This window comes from Microtus pennsylvanicus, chromosome 8 (assembly GCF_037038515.1).
Source record: "Microtus pennsylvanicus isolate mMicPen1 chromosome 8, mMicPen1.hap1, whole genome shotgun sequence".
NCBI classification, from domain to species: Eukaryota; Metazoa; Chordata; class Mammalia; order Rodentia; family Cricetidae; genus Microtus; species Microtus pennsylvanicus.
Window position 1 is genome coordinate 105,959,747 of NC_134586.1, and position 13,518 is coordinate 105,973,264.

The 13,518-nt window shown below is 38.0% G+C and overlaps 1 protein-coding gene across 1 annotated transcript; it reads left to right on the plus strand.

Annotated features, from left to right (window-relative positions):
* Nucleotides 1–10,441: 10,441 nt before the first annotated feature.
* On the plus strand, nt 10,442–11,401 carry LOC142855391 (olfactory receptor 7A17-like). The gene has a single exon (XM_075981890.1). It carries the CDS (start codon nt 10,442–10,444, stop codon nt 11,399–11,401), a length of 960 nt encoding a protein of 319 aa, XP_075838005.1.
* Nucleotides 11,402–13,518: the final 2,117 nt, after the last annotated feature.

The window sequence follows — 13,518 nt, forward strand, 5'->3', positions numbered from 1 at the left end:
TTGTGTACTTAGGATTGTTGAACCTAGGGTTATGGCATTAGCAATTGTGGTCTTTGACCATAAATTGTAGTAAAACTTAGTCTCACAATTTCTTCTAATTCTTCTGTCCATTATATCATTTCTTCATATAATTCCTTTCTTTACAAGGATTAGTGTTCCTTTTGGCATCTGTGTTTTACTTTGTCATTTCTTATTTTCTTGAATACCCATCCTTGGATCAAATCCTCTAGAAATTTTCACTGTAACCAGAAAATAACTGAGACTTCATAAGTGATTTATTCTGGAATAACAAGTGTTGAGTTATTTTTTTTCTTTTACTAAAAAGTATCCTTAAGTTATGCTCCTTCTATGGACATAATTCCATTTGGCAAATAGGGTACATAATTGTATAACTTCTAATAATTTGAACACTATCACTGAATCAGAGGTCAAATAAATGGTTGTAAGGAGGAAAGGTTGGGAAGAGATGCATGGATACTGTCTTCTGGATGTGCTATGCTATTATACTCCTGAAATCACAGCAGTTTCGGTTGCCCTCTACAAGACCTGCAAAGTTTTCATTGTTGTGTAGTAGTTTTCTTCAAGAATAGAACTTTCCATCTTGGAGGAAAGCTCCTTAAGCACAAGGTATTTGCAGGGAAGTGACTATCCAGATGTTCTAAGAGTATGTTAAATACGCCATCATACAGAGAAACTCCTTAGGTTTAGAGAGTAAACAACTCAATAGCTTGAGCAAGTCCATTGAACTGACTAGATTCACCAGACCTCTCCTGTACTCATGTACATAATCAATAAGGATGGCCAAGACACTTGGAGACAAACTATTGTCTAGAAACTCTCAGCTAAACTCAGCTGCCTAAAGGAGCTCACATCAGCTGAGAAGCCTAGAAGAAGAAAACAAAAGCAGAGCCGTCTGTGAGAGGTTTAAAAACCAATCAGCTGAAAGGACACTCTTCAACTTCATGAGCTGCCTACAGGTTAAGAAGTATGTTCTAGGTTTTCAGCTTTCATGAGCTGTGGTGGGGTTCGGTGATGCAGCTCTTTGAGTCATTTCTGCTCCTGTAAGTAACCTCTCACCAATATTCCTATTAGTTACACCAATAAAAGTCATTGGTTCACCAAGTTGGTCTTTGGTGGTATTCTTATTTTGATCTGCCCTTGATCTGGGGTTGGTAGATGTCTTCACATCTCATGAGAGTGTCAACACACATAAAAGTCAACATTCTAGCACGGAGGGAGAAATGGATTATTGTTCTCACTTCTAGCTGAGAACTACAGGTAGATGATAGCAGTTAGCACATGGAGAGTTTTTAAAAAATAGGTGGACCCTAGTATGTTGACCATTCATGGGTACATGTCCTCACACACATGAGCATATGGACAGTCATAATTGGGCTTAGTGTGTTAAAGTGAGTTTATAAAAGAAGATGTAGAGTTAGGAGGGGCATACAGTAGGGGAGTTTGAGAGGAAAAAGTGGTTAAACCAAAATACATTATATATGTGTAAGGAAAATATATTTAAAAATCTAGGTAGGTCCACAAATTTTATATATTCTTTCTTCCTTCTTTCACATTATTTTCAAGACACTGATTTACTAAGTTACTGAGAGCTGTTCGTCAATGACACCATCAGCTGCCTTATAACATCTGAAAAGGCTGAGTAAACCTTGGGTTCCCCCACAATTTCCTATAGCATTTTAAATTTTATTTGCACAATAATGTAACTATGATTTGTGGCCTATTGTTGAAGTCAGTGGAACCATTCATAAGTCAAAACACCTCGTTTATATTTTGCTAAATTTTTAATAATTCTAAAAATGTTCCTTTCTTCCCAAATGTAATGGGATTAGTATTTCATTTTAAAGGTGAACATATTTTTATAGTAGATGGCAATAATAAAGAAACTCACAACAGTCTAAGCTGTGGCAAGTCAGACTACAAAATAAGTACCCTGAAAGAGGAGTTCTATATCTTAAATATCATCATATAACTTTCATCCAGCAACTGATGGAAACAGAGGCAGAGACCTGCATTGGAGCACTGGACAGAGTTCCCAAAGTCCAGTTGAAGAGTGGGAGAAATGAGAATATGAGCAAAGAAGTCAAGACCATGATGGGTACACCCTCTAAAACAATCTATTTGAGCTAATGGGAGCTCACCAATTCCAGCCAGACTGGGAAGGAGCAAGCATAGGACCAAACTAGTCCCTCTGAATGTGGGTGACAGTTGTATGGCTGGGGCAGACTCAGGGGCCACTGGCAGTGGACCAGGATTTATCCCTAGTGCATGTGCTGGCTTTTTGGGAACCTATTCTCTTTGGATGAATACCTTGCTCAGCCTAGATACAGTAGGGAGGGCCTTGGACCTTCCCCAAGCAATGTACTCTCTGAGGAGTGGATGGGGGTGGGGTGTGCTGGTATGCAGAGGGAATGGGAGGGGGGAGGGAGTGGTAACTTGGAATGGTATGTATAATGAAAAAAAGTTTTGTTTTTTTTTTTTAAAAAGACTAAATCCTTTAAAGAGAAAAAAGTAGCTTGGAATGGCATGTATAATGAAAAAAGTTTGTTTTGTTTTTTAAAAAAAGAATAAATCCTTTAAAGAGAAAAAAGTAGCTAATTTTAGGAAAAATGTATAAAGGAACCTGAACACATTTCATAATTATATGATATCTCATAAATAATGGCATAATGCAATTTTTCTATTTGCCTAACAAGTAATACACCCCATGCTATTTTGGAAAAAGAACAAGAAACCAATTAACATAGGACTCATGATTTCACATCAAGGAAAACTCCCTATTGTTGAATAGAATTGTTGTGCATCTGAAGCTACTGATGTAATACAATGCTTTGGTGACTTGAGACATATTTAAGTCAACTTTCATAGATTTAAACTTTGGTTGAAACTTTAAATAAGGATGAAGTAAGCTGGTAGGAGGTTAAAGCAAGAGAGTTCATGGGGAAGGAACGCTGACTAGTCATCTGGGCTTTTAACCTACTAATTTGAGAACAGGCAATCTCATGACTAATTTTCTTTCTGTGCCCCATGGGGAAATCATGTGCTCCTGGGCTAAAAGAACAGGAGGGAAATATTCTCGAAGGAAGAGCTGCTGTCATCTTTGAATGTCTCCCCAGTGTCGTCTTCCTGATTTGTAAACTTGAACTACACATTAATTTTCTCATTTTGAAGTCCTGACTCTGCCAGGAAATTAATATTTCTTTTTGTTCTGCTTCAAGTGTCAAGTACAGCTTCAATTCTCCGGCCATTCAAAGGGGATTTGGGGCTTTGACGCACAGACCTACCTTTCAGAGTTCCATCCAGGTGAGTCGTGGAGCTCTGCTGGTATTGCAACAAGAGTTTAGAAAAATAAAAGAACAGAAAATGTCCATGAGAGCAAAGTTAGCCTAGCCAAGACTGGGAGATTCAAGGGATGCTTTCTGAATTTGATCTGGAATGCATTGACCCATCAAGCTGAAAAGAAAAGAATCCACTGAGCCCAGTAATTGGTGTGAGAAGTAATCTTTAAGTGATAATTTTGGAAGAATAATAAAAACGATGGTTTTATGGACTCACAAAATATTTTTTTTTCTAAGGGAGAACTTATGTTCATGGGCCCTGGAAATATATACAGAGTACTGTATGTTATTTTTATGCTAAATATAGTGTCATATTATAAGAAAGCTCCAAATGCATGATCTTTGCACAAAACTCACCATGCATTTGGACACTTCTGTGCAAACAAAAAGGTCACTGTAGCAGACTAAACTTTTGCTAATTTGTATCTAGAAATGTAACTTGGACAGAGTATTATTCTAGTGCTTGCAGTCATAGTGTCTTCAGGGTTTAATTAGACAAAAGATGTTTGTCAGTGTAATAGGACAGATTTGCCCTAGTGTTATGATGGGAGGAGTCTGTGCAGCAATTAATTTCCCTGTCTTTTCACATCTGCCCTCTGCTCCCTACCCAAATAAATAAAACAAAATTTAAGAGAAAAAGAAAAAAATTAAAAATCTCATCAAGGAAGCTTTAGTGTGACACAGTAAATCGTGCAGTAAACCCCTGTCTCTATATCTTTACTTGCAAGTATTCACTGCATAGAGTCATTGGTCTGATCCAAGTGCTTTGCTTTCTACTACTCCGTTGAAGCTATATACTCACTAGGACTCTTCTTGGATATCCTCTAGTTGCCTTGTGTTGTGGAGATCCTTCAGCTTTGGGTCTTGTGGTTCAGGTTCCTTCATATGCTTCAGTTGATCATAGATGGGGTGGATGTTGGCGTGGGCCAAGTCATAATCCTGGTTCTGGACCTGGCTAGCAGTTTGGTTTGCCTGCCAGTTCTCCCCTGTCCTCATCACAAGGGGAGCTCTCCTGTATTGCCCTGGCTAATTTACCTTTTGCAGTTATGAGCAAGGGGTGGGGACAGTTGTTCCACTTGGAAAGTCCATTTTTTAAAATACGTATATATATGACCATGATGGAACAATACTTTCACACAGTTAGATCAACCTTCTTTTCAAGTAAACTTAGATAAAGGTCTCACTATTTTCCGGGCTGTTATCAAATTCTCATGTTTATGACATCCTCTGCCTCAGTCTGCTGTGAAAGGGGTGTGTCACCACACCTGGATTATGCATCAATGATTTCATGATACCTTTTATAAATGTTCTCCCTCCCACTAATTTATTTTACTGCATTTACTTTCATGTACAAATTAAATAATTGCAAGAAATATCTTCCTTGAGGCCTTGCATGTATGTTCCTCCTTGTATAAACAATCTCAGATTCATTCTTGGGATCGACCTGTCTTCCTTGATGACTGTGTCTGAATGTAACCTTGCCCAGTGATCTCAGAGCACCTATGAAAGACATTATCCCCATTAACTGTTGCCTGTTGTTATATTTCTTTTTCTGCATTCCACTTGCTGTAGTGTGCACCTTGAGTGTCCCCAAATGCTTGTGTGTTAAATTTTTAGTTCTCAAGTGCTGCTATTAGTAGGTGGTAGATCTGTTAAGATGGAGGCTTTGTAAAAGTCTTTAGGTCATTGGACTCTGGACTAAGTGGATACTGTTGTACCCCAGTCTCTTCTTTCAATTTTGTTTTGTGGCCATATGGCAGTAGATCTCTCTCTCTCTCTCTCTCTCTCTCTCTCTCTCTCTCTCTCTCTCTCTCTCTTTCTCTTTCTCTCTTTCTGTCTCTCTCTCTCTCTGTTACTCTTCTCTTCTCTTCTCTTCTCTTCTCTTCTCTTCTCTTCTCTTCTCTTCTCTTCTCCTCTCCTCTCCTCTCCTCTCCTCTCCTCTCCTCTCCTCTCCTCTCCTCTCCTCTCTTCTCTTCTCTTCTCTCTCCTTCCCTCCCTCCTTCATTTCTTTCTTCTCCAATTCTTTTAATTTATGGTCATTGTGTACGTGTGTGTGTGTGTGTGTGTGTGCACTGTGTGTGTGCACTGTGTGTGTATTAGAGAACTTCGGGTATCCTGCTTTATCACTGCTCCCCCTTTACTCTATTTTGGACTCTATTACTGAACCTGGAGTTGTCTTGTCTACCTGGAAGTCCTAGAAATTTTTCTGCCTCTTTTTTCTATAGCACTGGGCTTAGTGACACAAGTCTGGTCTGTTTTTAAAAAATATGTGTAATATATCTGAACACAGGCTCTTGGGCAAGCATTCTTATCTGATAAGTCATATGCCAAGCCCTAGGATGAGTGGCTTTGTTTGACTGTGTGCTCCAACCATGTTGGGCTGCCTCCATGAAGGATGAAATGCACAGGGCCAGGAACCAGGGGATGTGAGCTCAAATAGACCCTTCTTTATAATCTGACTATCTCAGACATTTGTTTATAACACAGCATTGACTCTGTCTGATATAATTCAAATGAAAAAATTTTGCTTATACCTCATCTCCTTTATTTTATTGTAAGAATTTTGTTTGTCTTCACATTTTCTTATTATCTAGATAGTATCTGGATACTGACCATATTCAGACTTTATTTCTTTAGTGCTTCAAAAGGTTTCCAATTAAAGTTTTTATTTAAGACTCTTTATTTAATAAAATATAATTACACCATTTCCTTTTTTCCCAATCTCTCCAACTGCTCACATGTTTCAACTCTAATTTCTGTCAAATTCATGGCTTGTTTGTATTATCATTGGTGTGTGTGTGTGTGTAAACACATATATGTTGACTCAGGCTTCTGTCTCACCTGGTCTGGCAACCATTCCATCCCAAAATAACACACAGATGTATATATTAATTATAAACCTCTTGGCCTACTAGCTCAGGCTTCTTATTATCTCTTTCTTAAATTAGCCCATAATTCTTGTCTGTGTTAGCCATATGGCTTGGTACCTTTCTCAGTGAGGCATTATCATCTTGCTTCCTCTGCATCTGGGTGGCAACTGCAGAGTGACTCTTTCCTCTTTCCAGAATCCTCCTGCTCTCATTGTCTGCCTTTACTTCCTACCTGGTCACCCCACGTATACTTCCTGCCTGGCTACTGGGCAATGAGCATTTTATTAAAATACAAGGGACAGGGTACATATCATTGTCTTACAGTACTTCTCCCCTCCCCAATTTTTTCAAAACAAGAACTCTGAATTGAATCTCCTTTGTTTAGCTTTTCTCCTGGTCATTATCCATAACAACTTGTAGCCAACATTCTAAACAAAAGCAAACTTCTATAATCTATTTTGAGGGAATGTGGGCATAGTTTTCCAGGCTACTTCCTGCTGATTGGTAGTGCTGATAATCTTATGGGGACTTAAAGAAAAATTTTAGTTATGATGAAGTCCTGACTGGAATATTCTGTGAGGCTTGATCATCTCAGCCAGCAGTCTTGAAACTCTTCTGGTTGTAGAACTCAGACATCGGGGCCATCCACTCCTATCAGAGATTTCTCAGGGGGTCTTTCTTGATCAAACCTGACTTTTCTTAATTCAGAATGAATCCACAGCCTCCCATTTCCTGTGGAAAGAAAAGCAAAACTTCTTATCAAAAGTAACATATCTTTTGACTTATATTTTAAAGTCAAGACAGTTTCAAACTATATATGTTGGATTAATACAGCAGAATTTATAATCAAATGTCTTTTAGCAGTCGTTGATTCTTCCTTAGCCATCAAACAATTCAAAGAAATCATAATAACATGCAGTATCCAAACTCTCTGTGTATTTTCCATCTTTATGTGGCTTTATTTTAAACTCTATTTCTTTTATTTTTATTTTTAAGTTTTAGGGTTTTTTTGAGATAAGGTTTTTCTTTGTATCTTTGGCTGTCCTGGCACTCACCCTGTAGACCAGGCTGTCCTCGAACTCACAGAGATCTGCGTCCCAAGTGTTGGGATTAAAGATGTGTGCCATCACACTTAAGTACTCTCTTTCTTTTCTATTTTAAGGACTTTATCTTTTCTTTTTTCTCTATATTTTTAAACATACTGTAAACCATTTAGAGATTTTTTTTAATCTGAGTCTATCTTTACTATATATCTCTTTTTTTTTCTGACCACATGAATCTTTAATTTGCTAAGTGATATGGCTAGGATTAAAGCCGTGGCTTTGATGGCTGGATCAACCCCATTCCTTAGCTTTCTGAAAAATTTTCTGTACCTTGTCACTTGTATTTTAATAAAATGCTTACTGGCCAGTAGACAGGCAGAAAGTATAGGCAGGGAAATCAGGCAGGAAGTAGATGTGGGACAATGAGAACAGGATGATTCTGGGTAGAGGAAAGAGTAAGTCTGCAGTTGTCACCCAGACACAGAGGAAGCAACAATAGAACACCTCACTGAAAAAGGTAACAAGTCACGTGGCTAACACAGACAAGAATTATGGGCTAATTTAAGAGGTAAGAAAGAGTCAATAATAAGCCTGAGCTAATAGGCCAAACAGTTTATAATTAATGTAGACCTCTGTGTGTTTCATTGGGATGGAACAGCTGTGGGACCAGGTGAGACAGAAACCTCAATCAACACATATAGATGCAACCTGTTGAGCCTATTTATTACTTCTTATATGTATATGATTTTAGAACTGAGCATTTGGGCTTAAATAGCCAGGTATTTGCTTTCCTGTCATATCTAGAAAACACAGCAAACTCTAGTCCTCTGGTTTTTACAGTCTTTCCTCCACATCTCCTGTGATGTTCTTTAAGACATTGGTGTAGTTTTAGATGTATCTCTTGGGTTGGGCACTAACAGGCAGCTGTTCTCTGATGAGTTGCAACTTTTTTGTGTGTGTGTGTGTGAGTGTGTGTGTGTGTTTTAAAATTTTTATTTCTTAATTTCCTACAAAAATTAACCTGATTACTTTTAGTGTTGTAAAATGTTATTTGGGGTATATTGGACATGCCAGTGCCCCCTGACCAGAAGTGCCAGTTTATGTCAGTCTTGTTTAAATCCCCAGATTTAGACTTTATTTCTATGCTAATTAAACTTTTGTTTAATTTTAAGAAAAGATAGTAAAAGCAAATTCTGAGCTCTTCCTTTGAAGCACCCTTTTCAAATGTCATTTTTGAAACCATGCCTTTGACATTGTGTCTTTATGGAGCAGCGTTTTGGCAGCTGTACTGAGACTCCTCACACTGTGATGTGCTCTCCTTTGTTTTAGGGTGAAGCCGGTCCCACCGGTCCGATGGGTGCTGTGGACTGCTCTTCATTCTCGAGAGGGAGGGGGAATGGAGTGGGGGGGAAGAGGGGGAGGGAAGTGTGGGGAGGGGGCGATGTGTGGGAGGAGGGGGAGGGAAATGGGAAATGGGGAGGAGGCGGAAATTTTTTTTCAACAACTAAAAAAAAATAAGAAAAAACCAAATAGAGTCCACATAACATGGATTTAAAGGCTAAATAGAGAAGAATAATTGTTGATGACTGTGCTAAAGAAAAGCACTGAAATCCAGGAAAAGCTGACCTCCAAATGGAGAGCCAGCTTTTTTTCGACTGCTTTTCTATCGGCTACCTTTCAGAATTATTTACTAGCTAGTATATGCATTTTTATTTGAACATTTCCTTATTGTAATACAAAAAGCAAAGAAATAAAGAATGTGAGGATTACCAGAGTTGCAGCTTTTTAAAATATTTTCTGTATGCTTTAAAAATAAGCTTCTTTAGTGAAGGATAACAACTATACTTATCACTGTCACCATTCCAGGTGTGTGTTCTAAAGAGACCATAGTAGGGAGATATCTATAAAGAGTCCAAAACTGAGCAAGGGGAACAAGGAGAATGTCATAATCCTAAATAACATTTAGCATGAACTTTGGGCAGAAGTTGAATATGACACAGGCATTACTATTCAGAAATAAATAACACAAGGGGTCTGTTGAGATAGGAGCGGCGGGCTGCATCCTGCCACCTGGCTCTCGGCCACCTGACTAGCTTATGCCCTGAAATAACAACACACAAATTGTATTCTTTTAAACACTGCTTGGCCCATTAACTCTAGCCTCTTACTGGCTAACTCTCACATCTTGATTAACCCATTTCTAATAATCTGTGTAGCACCACAAGGTGGTGTCTTATCAGTAAGGATCTTAACCTGCATCCATCTTGGAGAGGAGAGCTATAGCGTCTGCCTAACTTCCCTTCTTCCCAGCATTCTGTTCTGTTTACTCCGCCTACCTAATTTTCTGTCCTATCAGGAGTCTTCTCAGGGAATTTATATAAAATTGAGAAATAAAATGTGTACTTCTACAAGTTTAGGCTTGTTTAGGCTTAAATGTTATAGTTCTTGACTAAGTTGTTTGGCCAAGAACATGTTGGTTTGACAACTCATGGACTTTAATAAGAACTTACTGCTATTGCTTTATTCAATGAACATCAAATTTTCTTCTGAGTACTTATATGTATGCCCATAAATCAGTAAAATTTTTAGTTTCCATCAAAGAAGCTTCTTTTTGTAGTGGAAAGAGGAATATAAAAACACATAACTAGTCAAAGTGTAGAAAATATGTATCTACAGATTACTTGGCCCTAAATGAGCCTCCAAAGCACAGGCCTCCCAACTAGGCTCATGGAACATCACAAAAAAGGGAACATATAGAAATATGCTGAGAACAAGGAGTACTTTGTGGAATAGTGGCCTCTGGACATGACAAAGCCAGTGAACTAATGAATTCACAGTACCCATGGTAGCCTTCAAATGATCTGCACAAGATAAAACCACTCAACCTGCCTCCATGAAGAGGAAGGGAATCACAAGGTCTCATCCCAAACTGAGGAGTCATGGACTGCTGCTAACAGTCAGTTTTCTTCAAGGGTGTGGTCTCTGGTAGGTTGTCCATGCCCCAGCATCGGTCAATAGCCTCAAACCCATGAATATATGGGCAGCATTAAAAGGGTCCAGTGGTCCACGATATAAATGACCAGAAGGAAGGAAGGAGAGAGCATTGGTGTCAAGTTATTTCTCAGTAACTGAATACTTCCCAAATTCTTCTTTTGGTAGGCACATCAAACTCATGGAACAAGGAAATGACACTCAACTTTCAGAATTCCTTCTTCTTGCATTTTCAGAGAATCAACCTCAAATTCAACCTCTCATATTTGGACTTTTTCTCTCCATGTACCTCGTGACTGTCTTTGGCAACTCACTCATCATCATGGCCATCATTGTAGACTCCCACCTGCACACGCCCATGTACATCTTCCTCTCCAATCTGTCCTTTGTAGACATCTGCTTCACCTCCACCACTGTCCCACAGATGTTGGTGAACATCCAGACACAGAGAAAAGTCATCACCTATGCAGGTTGCATCACCCAGATGTACTTCTTATTGCTTTTTTCAGGGTTAGATATCTTTTTGCTGACTGTGATGGCCTATGACCGCTATGTGGCTATCTGTCACCCCTTACACTATATGGTCATCATGAATACAAGACACTGTGTATTGCTGATTCTAGCATGCTGGATCATAGGTATCCTGAATTCCCTGTTACACAGCTTTTTGGCATTACGGCTGTCATTCTGCACAAACTTGGAAATTCCTCACTTTTTCTGTGAACTAAATCAGGTGGTACACCATGCCTGTTCTGACACCTTTGTTAATGACATGGTAATTTACATTACAGCCATGTTACTGGCTGTGGGTCCCCTGTCTGGCATCCTTTACTCTTACTCTAAGATAGTGTCCTCCATACGTGCAATTTCCTCAGCTCAGGGGAAGTACAAAGCATTTTCCACTTGTGCATCTCACCTCTCTGTTGTCTCTTTATTTTATTGCACCCTCCTGGGAGTGTACCTCAGTTCTGCTGTGACCCAAAACTCACATGCTACTGCAATGGCTTCATTGATGTATACTGTGGTCACCCCCATGCTAAACCCCTTCATTTATAGTCTGAGGAACAAAGACATAAAGACAGCTCTAAAAATCCTGTTAGGGACTGTAATTAGAAACAGACCAATGGATTTACCTCCATAACATATCTGTTTTGTAGTAGTCAATGTGCTGGATTATCCAATTGAATCTATTGATTATATTGAATAACAAAATTTTAATCTTTCATCTTCTATAATTGTTCTTGCTTTTGTCATACAATTCAAGTCTTCTCTTAATTTCTTCTGGCATGTGTAATCCATTGCCATTTCCTTTTTGCCCCAGTGTATTCCCATCCTTGGATCAGAAACTGCTGTTAATTGCTGCTTCATTTAGAGAATGACTGGGATTTCTGAAGAATTAGTTGTTTTGGAATATATATGTTCAAAGTTCTCCCCCTGTCACTAAAGGAATATTCTTAAGTTTGATCCTTCTGTGGAAGTAATTCTCCTTGCCAAATGAGGTGGATATACACTGTATCTAATTTTTAGCATCATAAACATGAAACAGCCTTTGCAGAGTCATAAAACATTATGAAAGTGGGGGCAGAAAAATCACACAAAAAAGCAGAGGTTGCATGGACCACTGGGAAATTTTGTCTTCTGGACATAACATGAGTGTCACAATCTTAAATCCACAGTGGGTATGGTTGCCTATACAAGACCTTCATGAGATCAAGCCAGTCAAGAGTCCAGTGTGTAGCTGAAAAAGGCTTATAGGGTCCCATTCCTAGCCGAGGAACTATCAGCAATTAAGGACTACAAGTGGAGGGAGGGTTATTCCTGTTTGGAAACTTGACCCCTGGCCTTGTTCATGGTCCCCCATACATGTGCATATGGCCAACACTAAAGAAATTATAAGAGACATATATTTGGGAGGTGGACATAGTAAGGGGATATGGGAAGAGTTGGAGAGAGGAATAGGATGTGGATGTCACCAAAATATATGTATACATATGCAAAATCTCAAATAATAAATAAAAATATATTTTAAATATCGAGCCACAGGTTTTTTTATGTGTTCTTTCATTTTTCTTCCTTTTTAAAACAGAATACTGAGTGATCCAGGCTGACATTGAACCTCTACTTTCTAAATTATAGAATTTGTCTTTCTCTTTCTTCCCAGACTCTCTCCCTTCCTTTGTTTCTCTTCTTTTGTTCCTTCCTTTCTTTCACCTCCCTCCATCTTCTGCTTATCTCTCTATTTCTTTCACCTTGAGAACTGAAGTCAGGGACTTGTGCATACAAAGAATATGTTCTTTGCTGATCTATGCCATTAATTTCTCAATGTGATTTTATGTCATACCTTACCTCCTCATTATACGCATGCATACTTTAACATAAAAATATCTTCTCTACTGGACGTTTGATTTTATTTTCTCCCCAAATGACCCTTGGTAATTGCAGAGCACATGATGGCAAAAAGCTGATTATTTCCACTGGAGTTTACATGGAGAGAAATACTTAAATATATAGATTGACTTGATATGGCCTTAAAATCACAGGTGATTTTAATATGAAAAAGCAAACAAATTTACATAATTAAATGACTTTTATTATGGAAAATACTTCTTTTTCATGTTGTGTTTCTACTCTTGGAACAGTGATAATAGTAGATTGTGTTCACTGGGTTTCAGTATTGGTTGAAGCATTTCTTTTTTTAAAATATGGTCCAGAGAATATCATTTATGTTAGCAAAGGTAAGGTTATCAAAATTATATTGTGATGAATTGTGGTTATATACAATTCATCAAAATATATTAACTGACTAAGTAGAGGGCCAACAATATTTAAAACACACTACTGGGGTCAACAAGTTTTGTTTTCAAAATTGTACATAACATTTATACAATGTCTTAATAAAATATATTCTTATGAATTTATGTAGGTAAAATATCACATTTAATGCAAGGAATAAAATTATGACCTGTCTTGTACTATGCTATTCGGAGACCATGCTTATTAATTTTTCTGAAAAATCAGAAAAAAATAAAACATGTTCTTAAAAATTATTTGTGTTGCTAGTACTTCAATGACAAGATACACAATAATGTAAGGAAAATAGACAGGTACAAAAGGCTTATTTTTATAAATAAGTGAGATTTATGGTTATATTTGATTATCAACTTTTTTGAACTTTCTTGGTTTGAATTTCTAAATAAGGTATAATCTGAGGTAAGCTGCAGAACACTATATTAAAGAAGATGTGGTTTGTAACTTAGA

Bases quoted from the DNA above. Each gene is read 5' to 3' on its own strand.
- LOC142855391 (XM_075981890.1), top strand. From the start codon at position 10,442: ATGGAACAAGGAAATGACACTCAACTTTCAGAATTCCTTCTTCTTGCA.